Source organism: Sturnira hondurensis, unplaced genomic scaffold, assembly GCF_014824575.4.
Source record: "Sturnira hondurensis isolate 20B ecotype Veracruz unplaced genomic scaffold, ASM1482457v3 Scaffold0022136, whole genome shotgun sequence".
In the NCBI taxonomy this organism is placed as follows: Eukaryota; Metazoa; Chordata; class Mammalia; order Chiroptera; family Phyllostomidae; genus Sturnira; species Sturnira hondurensis.
Genome location: NW_028094767.1, coordinates 692,261 through 714,043, shown reverse-complemented (window position 1 = coordinate 714,043; position 21,783 = coordinate 692,261). Strand labels below are relative to the sequence as shown.

General features: G+C 34.0%; 1 protein-coding gene across 5 annotated transcripts in view; it reads left to right on the top strand.

Moving 5' to 3' along the window:
- The window catches only part of SENP6 (SUMO specific peptidase 6), a 115,718-nt gene extending 94,173 nt beyond the window's left edge, over positions 1-21,545 (top strand). For all 5 annotated transcript variants that reach the window (XM_037034358.1, XM_037034360.1, XM_037034359.1 and 2 more), the window contains 8 exons: positions 5,022-5,144; positions 6,387-6,479; positions 10,075-10,505; positions 14,139-14,245; positions 16,167-16,255; positions 18,986-19,054; positions 19,154-19,304; positions 21,024-21,545. In XM_037034358.1, coding sequence (XP_036890253.1) covers positions 5,022-5,144; positions 6,387-6,479; positions 10,075-10,505; positions 14,139-14,245; positions 16,167-16,255; positions 18,986-19,054; positions 19,154-19,304; positions 21,024-21,233 — 1,273 coding nt within the window. In that variant the 3' untranslated portion in view covers positions 21,234-21,545. The remainder of the gene's footprint in view (positions 1-5,021; positions 5,145-6,386; positions 6,480-10,074; positions 10,506-14,138; positions 14,246-16,166; positions 16,256-18,985; positions 19,055-19,153; positions 19,305-21,023) is intronic.
- Positions 21,546-21,783: the final 238 nt, after the last annotated feature.

The window sequence follows — 21,783 nt, the reverse complement described above, 5'->3', positions numbered from 1 at the left end:
AGTAGTCTGTGAATGTTAATTAGGTCAAGTTATTTGGCAGTGTATTCAACTCATCTTTGTCTTTAACTGATTTCTACATACTTATTCTATCAATTATTGAGAAGGTTGATCTCCAACTCTATGAATTTGTCTATTTCTAATTTTTGGTCTGTGAGTTTTTATCCTATGTATTTTGAGGCTGTCATTAGGCACATACACTTTTATGCCTTTTTAGAGAAATGACCCCTTTATTAATGCAATGTCCCTCTTTATTCTTGAAAATCTTCCTTGCTCTTAAGCCCATTTTGTTCCAAATCAATATAGCTATTCTCACTTTCTTTCGGTTTATGTTTGCATGGTATGTATTCCTTTACTTCTTTGCTTTTAACCTATTTAAGTCTTTTTAGTTAAAATACTTTGTCTTGACTTCTGGCCAAGATGGAGGTGTAGGTGGAAACACTGTACCTCCTCGCACAACCAAATTTATGAACAACAAATATTTAAAAACCAGAACTCAACCAAAAGACAGAGAAAATTGAACTGTACCGAAGTCAGACAACAACGAACCATTCATCCAGACCAGTAAGAGGGGTGGAGTCAGCAGCTGGCAGAGAGGAGTCACACAGGAAAAAGCAGCTGGACTGACCCAGGCTCTCAGGCAGTGGTTGGCAGATACCAGGTGTGGGGTGGCAGTGGGCAGACCCAGTGAGGGCACAAGGCGGCTAGCTGACCGCAGTCACACATTCGTGCTCAGATAAACCAGGCAAAGGAGTGAGCAGTGAGATGGAATGTGTAACTCAGGGCCCAAGCAACAGGAAATAAAGCGTAAAATCACCAATTGGAAAAACTTTCGGGGGTCGAGATGCCGGGAGAGGCTCCTGGGCTCACAGATAGTTCATTGGAGAGACCCACAGAGTTTTGGAGGGTTCACAAGCCCAGGAACTAGCACCAAAAGGGCCTGATTTGCTTGTGGGAAGCAGCAGAGGGGACCAAAATCCAAGAGAGAGCAGGAAAAAAACGCCATTGCCCCTCTCCGACCCTGACCCCACATACAACATCACAACCAAGTGACCTGGGTTGCCCCACCCTGGTGAACACCTAAGGCTCCACTCCTCATACATAATAGGTGCAAACAGACCAAAACATTATGGCCCAAGCAGAAGAACAGCTCTAAAGCCCCAGTGCCAACACTTATAAGCGGCCAAGAGATAGCCAGCCTATCAGATGCACAGTTCAAAATACTGGTGATCAGGATGCTCACAGAACTGGTGGATTTTAGTCACAAATTAGATGAAAAAATGAAGGCTTCACTAAGTGAAATGAAACAAAATGCACAGGGAATCAACAGTGATGGGAAGGAAACTGGGACTAAAATCAATCAAGTGGAATAGAAAGAAGAAAAAAATGACCAAACAGAAAAGAATGAAGAAACAAGAATTCAAAAACACGAGGAGAGGCTTAGGAACCTGCAGGACATCTTTAAACGTTCCAACATCCGAATTATAGGGGTACCAGAAGGGGAAGAGGAAGAGCAACAAGTGGAAAACTTATTTGAACAAATAATAAAGGAGAACTTCCCCAATCTGGCAAAGGGAATAGACTTCCAGGAAATCCAGGAAGCTCAGAGAGTCCCAAAGAAGTTGTACCCAGAGAGGAATACACCAAGGCACATCATAATTACATTAGCCAAGATAAAAATGAAGGAGAGAATCCTAGAAGCAGCAAAAGATAAGGATACAGTAACCTACAAAGAAGTTCCCATCAGACTGTCAGCTCATTTCTGAAAAGAGACCTTACAGGCAAGAAGGGGCCGGAAAGAAGTATTCCAAGTCATGAAATCCAAAGACCTACATCCAAGATTGCTCTATCCAGCAAAGCTTTCATTTAGAATGGAAGAGCAGAAAAGTGCTTCTCAGATAAGGTCAAGTTGAAGGAGTCATCATCACCAAGCCCTTATTATGTGAAATGTTAAAGAGACTTATCTAAGAAAAAGAAGATAAAAAATATGAACAGTGAAAGGACAGCAAACTCACAGTTATTAACAACCACACGTAAAACAAAAGCAAACTAAGACAGCTAGATCAAGAGCAGAAACAGCAGAACCATAGAAATGGAGATCACATGGAGGGTTAGCAACAGGGGAGTGGGAGGAAGAGGGTGGGGGGAGAAGGTAAGAGACTAAGTGGCATAGATGGTAGGTAGAAAATAGACAGGGGAGGACAGGAATACTATGGGAAATACAGAATCTAAAGAACTTGTGACACATGGACATGAAATAAAGGGGGGGAGGGGGGACTGGGTGTGCAGGGTGGAGGGGAATGGGGGGGGAAATGGGACAACTGTAATGGCATAATCAATAAAACATTAAAAAAATAAAATAATTTGTCTTTTGAAATCTTATAGGTAGATCTAGAAACTAAGTTGAACTCATATTTTGTTTATGTTTTAGTTTATTCCATTGCACACTGAAATAGTAGATAATTTTTACATTGCAGTAGACATTTTATAGTTATTTGTTTATACTTTGAAATTCTTTATATTTTCAGGAGATCCCTTAACATTTTATAGTTACGGTTTAAAACAAATTTCGTACAATAAACTTAATTAACTGCAAGTTCTATCTTTTCCGATGCAAGTCAGTATTCCAAATAAAAAAAGAAAATCTAACAAAATTCATGATTAAAAAAATCTGTATTTGTCTCGTGACATTCTTAGAAGTGAATTTTAAAAGAAAATTTGTTCAAACTTCACTATTAAAATTAGTTATTTGGCCCTAGCCATTGTGGCTTAGTGGATTCAGCACCAGCCTGTGAAACAAAGGGCTGCTGGTTCAATTTTCACTCAGGGCACATGCCTAGGTTGTAGGCAGGGCCCCATTGTGGGGCATGTGAGACGCAACCACACATTGATGTACCTCTTTTTTTCTCCCTCCCTAACCTTCTCTCTAAAAATAAATACAATAAAATCTTTTTAAAAATCAGTTATTTGGCTGCTACCAGAGCTACTCATTCTTTTCTATTTCTAACTCTACAGGTTAGAAACAAACTTTTAAACAAAATTTACCAATATTATAAGAAGTAGAAGGGCACCTAGAGGATGTTAATAAAATGCAGAGAAGAAAAGAATTACTTTAAGAAAAATTACATTCAAAGTCACTAGAGTTTTAGAGGAACCTTAAAACCACCTAGCTTCATCTTATGATTAAAGAAGTCATGATTTGATTGTTAGATTGTCCACTTTATGAAATACAAAGTGAACAGCTTCACCATGACATTCAGTATTTAAATGATTTATACAAAAAATGCACCCAAATGCAAGAATTTTCTACAAGATTTTTGTAAGAAACTTGAATTTTCACTTTAATTCTAAAATAAGAGGTGTGGCCTTTCTAACTAAAGTTAATAGTTCTAACATAAGTACATTGGAATGACAACTATATAGTCACAGAAATACTTGTGGATATATATCAGATCAGAAAGACAGACTAGTTTAGAAGGTATGGTTTTGTTTATGTATGAAGTTGAGAGTCAGTTTTCTTAAATCACAAATAACTTTCCTTTTTGAAGTTGAATTATCCCTTTGTGTATTTGATTCAGTTTTACAAGTATCCATTGTAGTTTGGGCTGGTGAAAGCTGCATGGTTCACCAATTATGTTATAGCCCCTGGATTCAAATGTAGTTTACTGCATACTCTGGTTTTGAATATATTATTGCAGAGGTGAATGATTTTAAACTATGTCATGAGCTGATTCACTGTCTCATAATTTCGGTTGTGGGGGCACACAGACTTGCCCTAAAGCAAGAAATTCTGCAGTTAGGTCTTTTTGATCTGAACTTGAGCTTTGGAATTTTCAAATACTGTGTTAGAAATGGTATGTCTCAAAGTTTTCCCTCTTTGATATTGGCTGTTTTTGTGTAAGATTTCATAAGGTTTTCAGATTATCCTCATTTTAATAAAATAAATATAATCATGAGCTTGAGTTTGCATAGCTCCTTTAAGGGAGTTTGAAGCATAAGCAAATTTAATATATCATAATTTCCCTTTATGATGTAAAGGAACTATTGCTATTTGTTTTGATGTCAACTTAAAGAAAAATTATCTAAGGCAAGCAAAAGTTAGAACAAATATAAGATCACTTTAATGAGGCCATTGTTACAACCTCCCTACTATATAAGTTCTTTCTATTCTTTACTGTTTTTATAAAATATGGCTGGGTCTTCATGGTTTATTAACTGAGGTTTTTAAGATAAGCAGAACACAGTATGTTGTGCACCTGAAACTAATATAACATTGTATGTCAACTGTAATTGAAAAATAAATGAAATATCAAGTAAGTAGCATATAAAAATAATAGCTCTATTGGGATATAATGCACATGCCATGCCATTCACTGATTTTAATCGTATGGTTCTGTGGTTTTAGTATATCCAGATGGTTGTGCAGTCATCACCACAGTCAATATTACAATATTTAATCCCCTCAAAGAACCCCAGTACCCATTTAGCAGTGACCCTTCATTTTCCTCTAACCTCAGTGCCAGCTCTAGGCAATCACCAGTCTTTTTTGTCTTATGGATTTGCATATTCTGAATATTTCATATACTTGAAATTATACAACTTGTGCTCCTTGTGACTGGCTTCTTTCACTTAGTAAAATGTTTTCAAGGTTCTTCTATTACAGCATATATCAGTACTTCATTTCTTTTTGTTGATGAATATGTTTTATTGTGTCAGTATATCACATTTTATTTTTCGATTCATTAATTGATGAACATTCCTGGCATTTCCACTTCGTGGCTATTATAAATAATGTTGCTATGAATGTTTGTGAAAATGCCCTTGTTTAAGAATATTAGATCTTTGAAATCACAGTTTTACTCAGAAATACACTTTTCATTACTTGAGAATTATTCTGAAGTTATTGTCTAGAATATGAAGTAAACTTTGGTTCTTTCAGTTGTGCAAAATAGTGATTGATGGTGACTAAATAATTTAATCACTGCCTGACTATTCTTATTGGAATTATTTTTTTTATGAAATAGATATTTGGTGCTTGAAAAACTGAAGAAAGAAGACGCTGACCGAATTCATATATTCAGTTCTTTTTTCTATAAACGCCTTAATCAGAGAGAGAGGAGAAATCTTCATGAAACAACTAATTTATCGTAAGTCAAGCCCTTGGAAAATATTTAACAGATATGTGTAACAAATCACTCAAATTTCATGTATTAAAAAATCACTTATATGTATTGAGGCAACACAATTTGTTATCTGTTAGGAAAATCATAACATTGGGTTGAATCCAATATAAATGTGGATCAATATCCATAATCTTTAAAAAATTTTAATATCCATAATATTCTCAAGCCTTAAGAATACTTGGATTTAATAGAAGTTTTAGGTATAATGTTTAGCTCATTATTTCCCCAATAAGCCTGGTGGTTTAAAAAAAATAACTTGGATACTTATTAAATACAGGTTGCTCTGTTTTACTTAGACATTCTACCCATACTATCTAAGAGAGGAACCTGTGAATCTATACTGTTAATAGTTCCTTGGATGATTCTCCTCAAATAAGTTAAGGAAATAATATTCTACATATTAGACCTGAGTACTTTTGCTTATAATTCCTCTCCATATACTGTTCACACCCAGTTCTAGTACTTGCTGGTAATTGGTCAGAAGATAGACACAGGGGTGGTACATTTTATCATGAGTGCTGTTAAATATCTTGACTTGATGGCTGCTGTGCATAATATAAATAGTGTCATCCACTAGTTCAGTGATTCCTAATTTTGCATCTTAGAGTTGATGACATTGGCATGGCTATTGACTTCAGAGGGGAGGGGATGGAGAGAGAGGGAGAGAAACAGAAACATCGATTTGTTGCCTCTCATACATGACTCGACCAGGGACCAAACCCACAACCTAGGCATGTGCCCTGACTGGGAGTTGAACCCACGACTTTTTGTTTTAGGGCATGATGCTTCAACCAACTGAACCACACCAGCCTGTGTGACATTGATTGGTTTTGACCAATGGTCAGAGCTGTCCTTTTTCATCTACTATAAGATAATACTTTTCTGCTCTCTTCTCCTCACTTACCATAGGTTATGGTCTGATTTGCTTCTCAATATGGTTGCTCATGCCAGTTTTGCAATAATAAACAATACTAGCTTGGTTTATCCTGGTATGCAGTAACAGGAATTAAGTTTCATTCTTCCATATTCAGTAGTGGGCAGTTGCATGCCTTGATAGCTCTATCTCAGATGTCTGTTTTCCTTCCTTGTTGAATCATCTTATATAACTGTTTGGTTTATAAACATATTAATATTCATAATTTATAAATTGTTGCATATATGCTGAAGCACTAGGAACATTTCAGAAGTGTATCTCTTGTCTTACAGAATACAGCAAAAGCGCCATGGGAGAGTAAAAACATGGACCCGGCATGTAGATATCTTTGAGAAGGATTTTATTTTTGTACCACTTAATGAAGCGTGAGTAAAAATTCCCTTTCTGTAAATGTGGTGGCAGTTTTTAGAAAATGTGTTTAGGATGTGAAGAATCCATTCATTTTTAAACTTCTTGAAATTTGCTATTATATCTATACTTATACTGCTTATTTTATGAAAATGCATGTAGTTTTCCAGTAAATCATGTAAGGTATTAAATTTCACAAACAATAGACAAGAGATCTTTCTAATTTTGTTTTCTTGGTCTGTGTGCAATAATGTCATTTTTACAAAGTGGTGCTTGTGGTCTAGCAAATGTTCTATGGAAAAAGCTGCTTTATACAGGAAGATAATTAGTTCCCATGGAAGAATCTGAATTTTTAGCTTAAGACGCTTAAGTTATTAACCAAGAAAAAGAAAAGATGGCTAGATTGATGTTATTGTCTCAAGTTGAAAGTCACGCTTATTACTCAAAAAACTATTTTGTAACTAAAAGGGGGTGGTTAAAAAATTGTGTTATTTTTCACCCCCATGGCTAGAGAGGCATTGATGTGTAGCATAGTATTATTATACAATTTAGACTTGAGTGTGTTCATATTTCTTTTTTTTTAACTATTTATTTATATATCTTTAGAGGGGAAGGGAAGGAGAGAGGAAGATAAATATCAATGTATGGCTGCCTCTCGTGCGTCCCCTGCTGGAACTGGCCTGTAACCCAGGCATGTGCCTTGCTTGGGAATCGAACTGCAACCCTTCAGTTCGCAGGCCCGTGCTCAATCCACTGATGTTCATATTTCTTTTTTGTTGTTGTTTTCCTATGCCCTTCAGCCAAAGACCCCCAGGAGTATACCTGTAGTTGGATAACTTTGGGCTCATTACTTGTATCAAAGGGAAACACATACTGTGGGCGTCCATGATGCTGCTCAGTGCGAGTGTGTTTGAAAGAGCCTGTAACAGAATTTTGGCTTTGGTTTGGTGATATGAGGGGAAGATATAAGGAAGTAGTAGTTTTCTTGGATAAAGAAGTAGCAACCACTCATTTATCAGAAAAGGGTATTTTGATATTTTTTAAGTTGTATTGTGACCTTGTCTGTCTCTGCTTAGACAAATTTTGAAATGGCCTTGCTTTGTCTTATTTTATTATGGTTGCAGAATAATGTTGTCTGAAGTTGGCATTGAGTGAGATTGTTTATGTCTAATAAGCCCAGCTGTGCCAGACTAGCTGCTAGCTTCTGAATTTTTTTTCTCACTATGAAAAACAAATTCACTGTATAGTATAATTGAGCTATATTTAAAATTCTGCTTTAATTATAAGATCTATGCTCTTTAATTAGCTCAGCCCAAGATAGGTAGGCAAGGTTAAAACACAGGTTATGGAGAGAAAGCCCAACTTTTCAAAGCTATAATAAAACTAACCTTTAGTTTCTTCATTCTTCTCAAAATAAGGTTTGCCTACTATGTGAAATGGAAAATACACATGGGAAGCCATTTTTTGGAAGTGAATATTAAAAATCTAAATAGAAATATAATTTGAGAGACACACAGTTTAACAGCAGAGGTATATCCCTCTTAGACACCCCATCTGATATGGATGGAAACTATGGTTGTACTTTCAGTAATCTTGGTGAAAAGTAGAGAAGGAATAAAGATGTGGAGTCAAAAGTATTCTGAAAGAGTACTATACTATTTGTGGATGGGAGAATAGCTTCCAAATCATAAGGGCTCATTTTGTTTTTGTTTTTTTGAAGAGGTAAAGCCACAAGTATTTGTATACACTGATTATATTACATAGACTACCATATATTTATAATCTGTGTTATTTTCAATTTTTTAGTGGTAATGTTTTTAAGTTAAAGGCTACTTGTTAAAAATTCTCACAGTAACTGACAAGGAGCAGAAATTTGATATTTGGACCTAATCCATCTCCAGATTAAGTGAAAATTACCTGTTTGGCCTTATCTCCCACTGGTGATTTAAGCTCAATGTAGTTGCTATTAAAAGGATCATAAAAGCAAAACCCTGGCTCTTAGAGGTTGAAAGTGATCTCATTGTATCTCATTGAACTTTCTCCTTTCACTTGGCTTTTAAGTGAGACATTAGAAAATTTATAGTTTATGTCCATATTGTCATAACTAAGAAATGTTATACACTGTGATAGCCTTTGGTTACAGCTGTAGGTTGAAAATCAATGTATTGTATTCTAATCAAATTTAAAACACATTTTAACACTTCTGAAATTGAGATGTGACCTAGAATCAGCTGTATCTTAGAGTTGAAGTGAGGAAGTTGGTGTGCTGCTTATTTCTACTACCCTAGCCTGACCTGTGTCCATAGGATACAGAGGGTTAATAATTTGAAACATTCCTCCATCTGTCCTTTAAGTATTGAGGATGAAGCCAGCCTCTCTGATCTTTCTGCTTATGCTGTCCAGCGAAGAGACAGTGTTGTTTCTCAGGATTATGTTGATAATCCTGAGATAATTTAACATTTTGCAGAAATCAGAATGTAGTATAAATTTTATCCATGTCAATATATTAATTTTTTTTCATTCAGAATATAGCTACTGAACATCTTACTATATGACAAATATTGTGCTCATCTAATAAGGCTTCTGACATCTACAGCCTGTTCATTTTATCACAGCACATAACACTGCCCTAGCAGTTAGTAATAAAATTCTTCATTAGATTAATGACTATTAGGCGTTATTAGCTGCATAGCTTCTTACTCATTGCTTATATCCTACCTGAATTCAGCTATATCATTAGCATTCACTTGATAGCTGGAACACTACTAGTACTTCAAGTTCTGTTATAATGATTAGATTAGATAATGGTATTTCATTATTGTGAACTTACATTTCAGTATAGCATGAGACAGGATTATTTGATACTTTTAACATTAAGCCATTCTTACCTTATTAGTTAGATAAAAACAGACATGGTTAAAGCTTTTAAAAAGTTATATGTATACAATATTAAGAAAATGTTTAAAATTAATAGTCTAATTATATTTCTGAAGACATTTTAATCCTAAAACTAGATAGTTTTCTATCTTTTGACATACCACATTTTTCAGACTGTAAGACGAACCCAGGTTTTAGAGGAAGAAAATAGGGAAAAAATTTTTGAAGCAAAAAATGTGGTAAAATATTTAATAGCATAAATAACATTTCACCAATGTAAATATAAAGCTACATTCGGACTAGAAGATGCACCCCCATTTCCCCCCCAAATTTGGGGAGTGTGTCTTATAGTCCCCAAAGTATGGTAAATAAGGCAAAGGGAAGGTCAATGGGGATTTTGAATTGCAGTGATATAATTTACCTTTTGTTAAATTACCTGAAAAAAAATTTTTTTATTCCACAAACAAGAAAAGGTTTAAAGTATTGTTTGAAAAAAATGAATACAGGCTACAAAATTCTAACAAAACTTAGGTTATTTTTTTGACTGGACATTGTATTCTGTTAATGAATCAATGATCATACCAACAGTGGATTAATTTGAGAATTGAAGAAATTGGGCATCCTTAATAAATTTCTTCACAAAAGCTTTAGAAAAACATTTCAATTGATATTTATTGCCAAATATAATAAATTTTTTCTAATAATATATTCAGTAGTTTCATTTGTTTTTTACAGTGCACACTGGTTTTTGGCTGTTGTTTGTTTCCCTGGTTTGGAAAAACCAAAGTATGAACCTAATCCTCATTACCATGAAAATACAGCCATGCAAAAATGTTCACCTGTAGAGGACAGTTGTATTTCTTCTCCTTCAGCCAGTGAAATGGACAGTTGTTCACAAAACTCTTCTGCCAAGCCTGTAATTAAGAAGATGCTAAACAAAAAGCATTGCATAGCTGTAATTGATTCAAGTGCTGAACAGGAAGAAAGTGACCCTCGTTATCGGAGAAACATATGCAGTGTGAAATGTAATCTGAAAAAAATAGATCATACTGCAAGTGAAAATGAAGAATCAAATAAAGGAGAATCTGCATGCCAGAAAGTTGTTGATAGGACTAAAAGTGAGAATGGCCTACAGAATGAATATTTAAGTTCTATGCACCATACAGGTATGTTTCTAAATGTTTTGAAAGAATCAAGGAATTCAAAGTAAATTGGATTTTTAATAAACAGGATTAAGATTTTAGGGCACACTTTTTTTAAAAGTCAGATTTATTGAAATATAATTTACTTACAGTAACATTTAGTCATTTTATTATAAGTATAGTTTAGTGAGCTTTGATAAATGTATATAATCATGTAATCAACACAACAGTAGAGATTTAGAACATTGCCATTGCTCCAAATAAAATTTCCTTGTGCAGTCTCCTCCCTTCACCTCTACAGAGAGTGAACTTTTAAAATATTTTTTATTGATAGAATCTTGGATTTATTTTTATTTCATAGGAAATTCACTGTATTCATGATTACCAGTCTTAGATCTGTGAGGTGAATTAGTTCATTCTTCTCAATTTACAGATGGGCAAATGGAGATCAAGTGGCCAGAAGCAGAAATTAAAGTTTTCTCCTCCAAAATAGTTGTTGACATTGAAATTAAAGGTTACTTTCTTATTCTTCATTCTCCTTCATTGTTTTCAGTGGGAAAGATGCCACTGGTCCAGCCTCTCTCTATTTCCCTTCAGTTTTAATAATTTTTAAAATTACTTCCATATTTCTAGCACTTCTTATGGAAGTCTGAGGTTTCTGTTCCAGTACATAAATACTTTCATACTTTGTATGAAATCAGTTGTATTATTTTCTTTCCAACCCCAAAGTGAAATAGTCTGCTCCATAAAACCCATGATGTGCTATAGTATGTACCTCGCAAACTTATTAAACTGTGACTAGATCCTAATATATTTTCTTTGGACAAAAAAAAGTCAGTAAGGCGTAGAAGAAAGTATGTAAATTAGAAAGATGTGAATGCTGAACATACTTTTGGTATTTCTGCCAGCTTATTTTAAGTAAGTCAGAAAGCTGTTGCTGAGCTCTTATAAAAATATTTTTTATATTTTATATACTTTGACACACTAAGCTGCAGTTTGACATACTAAGTTGACATACTTAGCTTTTTAATGAGCTATTATAAAGCTAGTAATAGCACTAGAGTGATGATCTTTGTGTCCTTTGGGAGATAAAGGCAGAAAGGAGGGAGTGTTACATGAATTATATCTCAATTGAACTATTTTTTAAGTTCCTCTTGGATCAGTAATCTCATGTAATTTAATATGAATTCAAATTAAAACTGAATTAAAGTACATGAATTTAAAACAAAGTAATGGGACAAAATCTAGAGTTTAATATACACAAACCCCAGAAATTCCTAGTGGCCTTCTACTACAAATTAATGTTCTAGTCTGTAAAGTTGCAGTAATAGCCTGTTAAAGCTGAGTAAGAAAAAAATCTCACAAATGCTAGTGGAGACCAGTCAGGAATAATCTGTTTTATGTAGTTTGCTTTTTAATGTTTGTTTATTCTAGGTATTCTATTTTTATTACAGTTTGTGCATTTGGGGTTTTGTTTTTAGTATATGTGTAATGCTATCAACTATGTCTTCGTTAAAGGAAATTAATTTACCTCTATTGTGTGTGTGATACACTGATATTTTTTATTCTCTTTAATGTATGAATTAATCCGTTAATGATAGTGTCCCACAGTTTGAACGTAGTGCTCTACAGTGGGTCTGTTCATTTTTCAGGAATGAGGTCCCATAGCTTTTATCACATGTTTCCAAGGTATCATACACCTAGTACATTAAATAAGACTATTCTCTAGACGTGACTTTACTACCTCAGAGAGGATGGTTAAGCAGTCTATTATGTAAAATGATGACTTTACTAAAACTTAGGATATGAAAAGCTTGCAAAAATTTTTGTGATTTGATTAGTATCTCAGTAATTGATTTCTGTTTCGGCTAGGACTATAGTTGACAGAACTTACTGAAGCATTTTTGAGTTTTAATATAATTTTAACCATCAAATACATAGTTATTAATGTGTTGTCTACTGATGTCAGATAACATGCTGTAGTAAATAAGTGGAATTGTATCTTACCACAGAAATTAGGGTGGTGTGTTTTTTTTTTTTTAAGGTCAAATGTAGGAAAATAATAATGTGTAGGATCACTATATCACTAACTTGCATTTCTTGTTTTTTCACTTGGGCTGTACATGAAATAGTTGTTTTGTATGGAACATGAAAAATGTGTATGTTTGAACTCTAGACACACTCAGCATCTTCAAGTGATCTCACTATTAGAAGCTGTCAGGAACAGAGACCAATCTAAGAGAATAGCTAATGGAATTAGCACCTCAAAATTTATATCAGGGCACTTGTTTACTGAATGAAATAATTGAAGGAGTTGAGAACACTGCTTAAATTACTTTATCCATTTTTTAAAATGTGCGTATAGTTTAATTTCATATAAGCTTCATGTTTATATGATAGCTTTGTAGATAGACATAACTTGCTGCTAAAATAAGTTGATGTAATTGACTAATTCTGAATTTCTTGAGGATTTGAAGAAATTTTATACAGATATAGTTGTTTTAGCTTCAAACATACAGACTTTTTAAGAACTATAAATTGAAAAAGTTGTTCTTTGCATAACTATTTACCATAGCACTTTATTATTTTAAGTAGCATGTTTTCATTCATGACATTTAGATTATTATATATGTCTTTTTAGGAACACATTTTATTTCTGTTTTCTCATTCCATCATACTCATAGTAGTCTTTTTAATTCCCTTTTAAAAGCCTATGCCAAAATACATTTTATCCTATCTTAAAATTATGGTTTTTAAAACTTGGAAGTGGTATGCTCTATAATAAATGATATTGGTGTATTTGGTATTAAAGTGCCTGACTTAGTTTTCATGTAAATTTACATTCCTTGGAAACATTCTGTGTCATTAATTTATTTCAGCAAAATATTTGATTTTTAAGAATTTAGATTCTTGAAATGGACCTTTAAAAGTACTTATTTCAAATCTTTCTTAATGAGTCATTAAGGTGTACCATTAGACTTGTGTGGTTTTATTGAATAGTCTGTGGATATAACCATGCATGAAGGAAAAATATGGAGTTGAGGAACTTGTCCATAACTACTATCCTAACATGAAGGTTATTTTCATTTTTTGTATTTTTTAAATTATTTGTCCAAAAACAAGCGTGTTTTACTTAATTTTAATCATGTTTTCTTTTTACCTGTATTGTATAATTTTCATATTTTGAGTTTTTATTTTTAAAATGTACAGTATTTCATTTTATGTTCTATAGTATGCTAGCTGTATTATTACTAGACATTTAGGTTATTTTCTGACTATTGTAGCTTTTGTTATTAAAGATATTTGGCATACCTAGCACAAAAAGATTTATTTTTATATACATATGTACATAGATATATGTATTTAAATGTACATATATATTTAATCATGATTGTTACCTAGTTTTTAAGTTTTAATGAATTATAGTGTGTGAATAGTAGAAGCAACTCTGTAATCGACATGTCAACCCAGAGTTTTTAAAAAGTAATTTATTTTATATTTAGATATTACATGCTGAGACAGACTTTGTATCCTAAATTACTGTATCCTAGGATCACTGTATCACTTTATTGATTAGTAGCCTGTCATCTTATAGCCTGTGTACTATAAGTTATATGCGTGTCCTTTTTCATTACCTAATGTTTCTTATTAATACAGATGGTGTGAGCAAAATCAGACTAAACTATAGTGATGAATCACCTGAAGCTACTAGTAAAATGCTTGAAGATGAACTCATTGACTTCTCAGAAGATCAGGATAACCAGGTGAAACTGGCTTTTGGCAAACAGTTCTCATTTTTTATCTAATTAAATGTTTTTCTTTGGAGTCCTGTAGGCAGTTTCTTCAGCCACTAACTCCTGCATTGGGATATGGATTTAATCTCAAAACAAAAATTAAGTATTCAGTTAGAAAGTTACTAGGATGAATGTATTAGGGCTGTTTGGTTTTATTGGGTTGGCCAAAAAGTCTTTTTCGTTTTTTCCATAAAATAAAAGACACATTTTTCATTTTCATGAATAGCTTTATTGATTGGGATATTTTGAGCACGTCAGCTGCCTCCTGCTATTGGCTTCCAGTGGCTAGATGCCAGGGTGCTGCTAAACATCTTCCAGTGCATAGGACAGCCCGGCAGCAAAGAATTACTTGGCTAAAATGTCAATAGTACCAAGAAATTTCGCAAACCACTTTTGACACGTTCCATCAGTCAGCACCTTCTCCATACACTACACAAATCTTTTGCATCAGTTGCATTTGAAATAATAAAGTATACTATGCCGAAAATGTTGCGTAGTTTCTTTCATCTTCAATATTAAAATGGCTGCACAAAAATTCACCAATTTTGATGTTTTTTTAAAATGCACACTGATATGACAGCAGTCACAATACAATCTAACAAAACATGGTTTCAAATGAAGTAAAACACAACCAAGCATTACTAGAGCTACGTCACAGAAAAAACTAAACGAACTTTTTGGCCAACCTGATAGTTGCCCCTTTCTCTTCCTTTTTTAAATCATTTATGGGCCATACCCAACCTTTAGTCTGACTTGAAATTCAAAAGGTAGATGATTAAATTTTTGATTATCTGGTACATGAGCACAGCAGAATTATATTACTTTTTTCTCTTTCCCAGTGATTCTTCTTCTTTTGTCTAATTTAATATATTTGGCAGTAACAGGTAATATTCAGTTAAGACTAACATAGGTTGACTCTAATATTTACTTAATGTCTCACTTGCTCTAATAAACTTTACAACACACAGAATAAAGTATATTATTGAAAATACATAACATCAGTTAAAGAGGACTTTCTATTGAGAGAAAAGTTTCTAAGAGTTCTACAGCATACAGTTTCTTTAATTCTCTGTTTCCTTAGTTAGGACAAAATGAATTTATCTAGTAGTGAAGATAGCTTTGTACTGCACTGTTTCTTTTTCTTATTTAATCCTCTTGTGAACAAAAGCCATGTTTTGTGATGTTTAAAAGGTGAACAATGTATGACTGTGAAATACAGTTTTTCTCTCCAACACATACAGGCACATTCAGATTGCATTTAAGGTGTGTAGTGAGCACTTATGCTTCTTTAGTCATAGCAGTTATTTCATTCATAAGGTTGCCAGATGCTTTTTCATAGAACAAAAGAAGCCTTGTTTATTTTATATTCAAGATAATTTATAGAATAAGACACGATATCATTAAGCTCTCTTCTCTCAAGTGGGTTTTTTTAAAGAAAACAGTATTTACAAATACCCTGGAAATATTTATGCTTTTAAAAAATTATGTAAAAGAATAATAAATAAAATTCATTCACATCCTATTGCAAAACAATTGTCTTAGCCAACTAAGTTTTTGTTAGAAATAACTAAAATCAGAACAGTAGTATTTGATTGGAGAAAAATCAGTCATAATATATCAGAGTTTAGAGATTTATTCTAGATGGAGTAAATGATGTAACAATTTTTCAGAGATCTCTGATTTGTAGTTTCTTTTCATTAAAATGTCACTGTGGTGGCAGATAACTGGAAATGAGTGACATAACAAATTTCCTAGTGTTTGATTGCCTGGCTAGAAACTTTTTTACGTATTTGTTATAAAGATTTTTATCCTCAGTAGTGCTGTTTTGTTAGGTCATTAGTTATTCAGGTTGTATATTTTCAATACTAATAATAAGCTCTCTTTTTATTAGGATGATAGCAGTGATGATGGATTCCTTGCTGATGACACTTGCAATTCAGAAGTAGGACAGTGGCATTTAAAGCCTACTATCTGTAAACAGTAAGAATTAACTATATATATCTTGCAAAGTACATGATAATACTTATTTATGTACCTTCATAGAATACAACATGACTACATAGTTTTTATCTAAACAAGTACTTAAGTAAAAGTTATAATGGCTGTCAAGTTCAGAGAGGAAAACTGGGTCATGCCCAATGTCTGAGGATCAAACTGGGGAGAAAGTAATCATTTGAATCCTCCTTTTGCTCATTTTCTATGTGTGCACACACAGAGATTTCTGTCCCAAATGAGAGTGCACCTGTATTGGTTTTCATGAGTAATATAATCTGTCTCTAGAAACTTCTTAGATAGTGAATTTACTGCCTATCTGTAGACTTCATCTTTCATTTTTTCTTTTTGTAGAAAATGTTGGCTGAAACTCCACTAATAGCTTTTGAAAAGAAAACATTTATAAAGAAAAATACAGAGACCTAGAACAGTTAAGAGATCTGCTCCAAATCCGATAAAATTTTAGCCAGAAGGACCCTAGACCTTTAAACATTCCAGGTCCTTTTGCACTATATTAGACTTCCTTGCTTGTGTTTGTAACAAAATTTTGAAGGTTCAGTTTGATTTGTATTGAGTGTTTAAAGTGGAATCTTGCAGAAATCACTGGATTCCAAGTGAATTCATGTATGGGATGATTACCTGTTTTGTTATCTGTAATAGGTTTTCATTACAATGAGATTATTTTCATCTACTTTTGCATGGCCTTGCTTTTGGAAATTTGGAATATAATGTATTCAGATTTTCAAAATTGTTTTTGACATCCTGCTAAATTTCTTTAAGTAAATTTTATTGATTATGCTATTACAGTTTTCCCAATTTTTCCTCCTTTATCCCCCTCCATTCTGCACCCACCAACCCTCAGTTTATATCCCTTAGTTCACATCCATGGATTGTACATATAAGTTCTTTGACTTCTGTTTCCTATACCATTTTTTATTGCTCCCTGTCTATTTTATGCCTACCAATTATGCTTCTTCTTCCCTATACCTTTTCTCCCCTGTGCTTCTCCTCCCCTTACCTGCTGAAAACCCTACATGTGATGTCCATTTCTCTATTCCTGTTCTAGTTGTTTGCTTAGTATTTTTCTTTTAGAAGTTCAGTTGTTGATAATTGTGAGTTTGTTGTCGTTTTACTGTTCATATTTTTGATCTTCAATTTCTTAGATAAGTCCCTTTAACATATAATGATGGCTTGGTGATGATGAATTCCTTTAACTTGACCGTATCTGGGAAGCACTTTATCTTCCCTTCTAATGTAAATGATAGCTTTGCTGAATAGAGTAATCTTGGATGTAGGTCCTGGGCTTTCATGACTTCAAATACTTCTTTCCAGCCCTTTCTTGCTTGTAAGGTTTCTTTTGAGAAATTAACTGATAGTCTTATGTGCATTCCTTTGTAGGTAACTTTCTCCTTTCCTCTTGCTGTTTTTAAGAGTCTCTTTATCTTTAATCTTGGGTAACTTAATGATGATGTGCCTTGATGTTTTCTTCTTTGGTTCCAACTTCTTTGGAACTCTCTGGGCTTCCTGGAAGTCTCTTTCCTTCACCAGATTGGGGAAGTTTTCCTTCATTATTTGTTCAAATATGTTTTCAGTTTCTTGCTGTTCTTCTCCTTCTGGCACCCCTATAATTCAGATATTGGAATGTTTTAAGTTGTCCCAGAGGTTCAAAAGTTTCTCCTCATTTTTTTGAATTCTTGTTTCTTCATTCTGTTCCAGTTGGGTTTTTATTTCTTCCTTTTGTTCCAAATCATTGATTTGAGTCCTGGTTTCCTTCCTGTCATTGTTGGTTCCCTGACTATTTTGCTTTATTTCACTTTGAGTAGCTTTCATTTTTCGACCAAGCTCAGTCAGTTCTGTGAGCATCTTGATTACCAGGGTTTTGAACTCTCTGATCAGATAGATTGGCTAGCTCCTCTTCTCTTAGGTCTTTCACTGGAATTTTGTGCTGTATTTCAGCCATATTTCTTTGTTTTGGCCCACATTATGTTGTAAGGGGTCAGGACCTTCGGTATTTGCCAGGGTGGGGCAATCCTCCTTGCTGCACTGTGGTGCTATCTGGGGGGGAGGGGTCAGAGAGGGAACAGTGAAGCTCATCTATCTGCTCATCTCTAGCAAACTTTCCAACAAACTCTCATGTGAGACTGGGAGTTTCTTCCACCGTGGCAACCCCTGCCTTAGTCCATAGTCAGCTCTGAGTCTCAGTTTTCTGTTCAGGCAGCCCTGCCCACTTCTCCACAGGTTCTCTGTCTGCCCATCTTACTGGTCTGGTTGGTCTGGTTGATTGTATCTTTAATTCCTTGGTTGTCCGAGTTCCACGCAGTTTGATTTTTCTGGCATTTCTGCTTGTTTATTGTTTTTAGATTGATTGTTATCTTCCTTTTGGTTGTGCAGGGAAGTGAAGGGTTTCTACCTACCCCTTCATCTTGGCCAGAACTCCATCCTGCTAAATTTTGAAGTATTTTTAGAAACCAGCTATGGAACTTCAGTGAAATATATTGATAACTAAGATATAATTAGATTAATATTCTGTTATTTGGTATTTAACATAACTGTGGATCTTTGTTATTAGGTTATGTATTTCTGTAGTTTTATTTTGTATCCTCCCCCCCATCAAGTTTTACTGAGGAATGCAAAAGGAATATTTTATTGTTAATGTACATCTCTTTATGCACTTTTAACGTTATAAAGTGTTAACATTTGGTCATTTCTACCCTGCAGACCTTGTATCCTACTGATGGACTCACTCAGAGGCCCGTCTCGATCAAATGTTGTAAAGATTCTAAGAGAGTAAGTTCAAAGCTGTACCTTGTACTTTGTATTCTGGTGGAACTAAAGGATTGTATATAGGTATATGTGTATATTCTTATGATATATTCATTATTACAGGTATTTAGAAGTGGAATGGGAAGTTAAAAAAGGAAGCAAAAGAAGTTTTTCCAAAGATGTTATGAAAGGCTCTAATCCAAAAGTACCCCAGCAAAATAACTTTAGTGATTGTGGTGTATATGTATTGCAGTATGTAGAGAGCTTTTTTGAGGTACGTTTCAATTTATTGGATATGATATAATAAATTAAAAAATACTGTATTAGATCTTATGTTAATATAAAAAACAGTAAGTAAATATTTTGAAAGGTTTGAAAAACTATCATTTCAAAAGTTATTCCAGAGAGCAAAAAACTTCCAAATTGGAGAAGTTTTGAGGCATAGAAAGGTTGCATATTTCATAAAATCCAGCACTTGTGACCTCATTTCTCATCACCGATCAACTCCTCCCTCCATTAGGTCTTTCCACTCTCTTTTGTTCTCTCTCAGATATATTTCTGGAGATGTGTTCATATTCACTGTCTTTATTTCCACAAATTCTACTTCTCAAATCTATAATATGACTTTATTCTCATTCTTATATTCAAATTGTTTTTGACCTCACAGCACCATTTAACACTGACCATTTCTTTGTTATAACACTCTCTTCCTTTGACTTGAGAGGTACAATACCACACATACTTCTCCTGGATATTCTTTACAATTATCTCAACTCCTTTCTTTATTCACCATCCAGTTTACCACTAAGTCCTGTGAATTTTACCATTTCATGTAAGATATGTTCAATTCTTTATTCCTGATGCCACTTTTGAAGTTCAGTATACTAGCATCACTATTATAAACTATTGCCTCCTACCTTCTGTTTTTCACAGCTGTTTTCCAAAAACCCACATCTAATCATGTTTCTTTAAATTTTATAATGTCTTCCTATTCCTCATGGGTTAAAGAAAAATTCATGTGGCCTGAATGATCCAACTTCTCTCTGAGCTCTTAGCCTTACTTTCTACCATTCTCACTCTAGCAGTCTATAAACCAACCACCTGAATGTCATTTTCTTATATTGTATTGTGTTCTTTCTCATCTCTAGACCTTGATACATAATTCTTTACCCTGAATACTTTCCTGTTGCTTCTGTCATTTCTTTTTTTTTTAAAGATTTCATTTATTTATCTTTAGAGGGGAAGGGAAGGAGAGAAATATCAATGTATGGTTGCCTCTCATGCGTCCCCTGTGGGAACTGGCCTGCAACCCAGGCACGTGCCCTGACTGAGAATCGAACCATGATCCTTTGGTTCGAAGGCCTGTGCTCAAACCACTGAGCTACGCCAGCCAGGGCTGCTTCTGTCATTTCTTACTTGGCTAATTTGTACTTAACTTTAGGTCTTAGCTTAAACATCACTTTTTGGAATTGTGTTAAGCCCCCAGATACGTATTTTCGTAGGATTCACTGCTTCTCCTTTCATAGTACTTGTCATAGTTGTTGTTTGACTGTTATCTGTCTGTCTAGACTGGGGTCAACAAACTTTTTTATAAAGGGCCAGATACTAAGTAGTATTTTAAGCTTTGCAGCTATACAGTCTCTGTTCCTTCTCAGTTCTCATGTTGTGGCAAGAAAGCATCTACAGACAACATGTAAATGAGTTAACATGGCTGTGTTCCAGCAAGGCTTCATTTACAAAAACAGGCAGTAGGCAGAATTTGGCCCACTAGCCACGGGTGGTTAACCCCTGATCTAGACTTTAAGATCTGTAGGCAGAAACTATCTTATATGTCCAGTCCTGCCAAAATGCCTGGCATATGATAGATAATAAGTAAACATGTACTAAACAAATTACTGATTTTTCATTTTTAACTCTGGAATGCTTTTGTTTTTTAACCTAAACTATTATTTCTTATAGTTTTCTAATGTGCATTTAACATTTCTATTTTCAGAATCCAATTCTTAATTTTGAATTACCTGTGAATTTGGCCAACTGGTTTCCTCCCCCAAGAATGAAAACAAAAAGAGAAGAAATCCGAAACATAATTCTAAAGCTGCAGGAAGATCAGAGCAAAGAGAAAAAGAAGCATAAGGACACTTACTCAACAGAGACATCTTTAGGTGAAGGAACAGAACAATGTGTCAGCAGTATCTCAGATTGACCATTTTTGATGCTTGTCAGTGTTGTCTTGAAACTCAGTGACTGTCACCTTTGGGAATAGACAGTAAAGAACTGAAGTGCTCACTACTCAGAGTGATTTGGAAATGTTAATGCTTGTATAAATGTCATGTAATTAATTTCCAATGGAGTATGTATTAAGTCTGTAAATATGTTAATGAGGCCAATTTTTCCAGCATTTATAATTATTTTTTTCACTTATTAGGAAGCTTTTGTTATGTATTTTCTGTTAATAGTAATTAAAACTGCAACTTCTAAACAGAAAATAAATAAAAATATTTATAGGAAGAAATGATTAATTTGCTATTCTTTAGTGAATTTGTATTAAAGTCTTCAGTGGGTGTGATGTTTCATGGGAATATTCAAGTATCTATGATAAATTTTTTGACCTTTTGCATTTGTCCTAAATAACTTGAAATATGAAAATAAGATGAACTCTAAGGCATTTTGAACAAGAAAGACAGCTTTATGTGCTTGTATAGCAGGAAAAAATAACAGCTTTTTAAATTCATATATTCCCTTGTGTCCAGAAG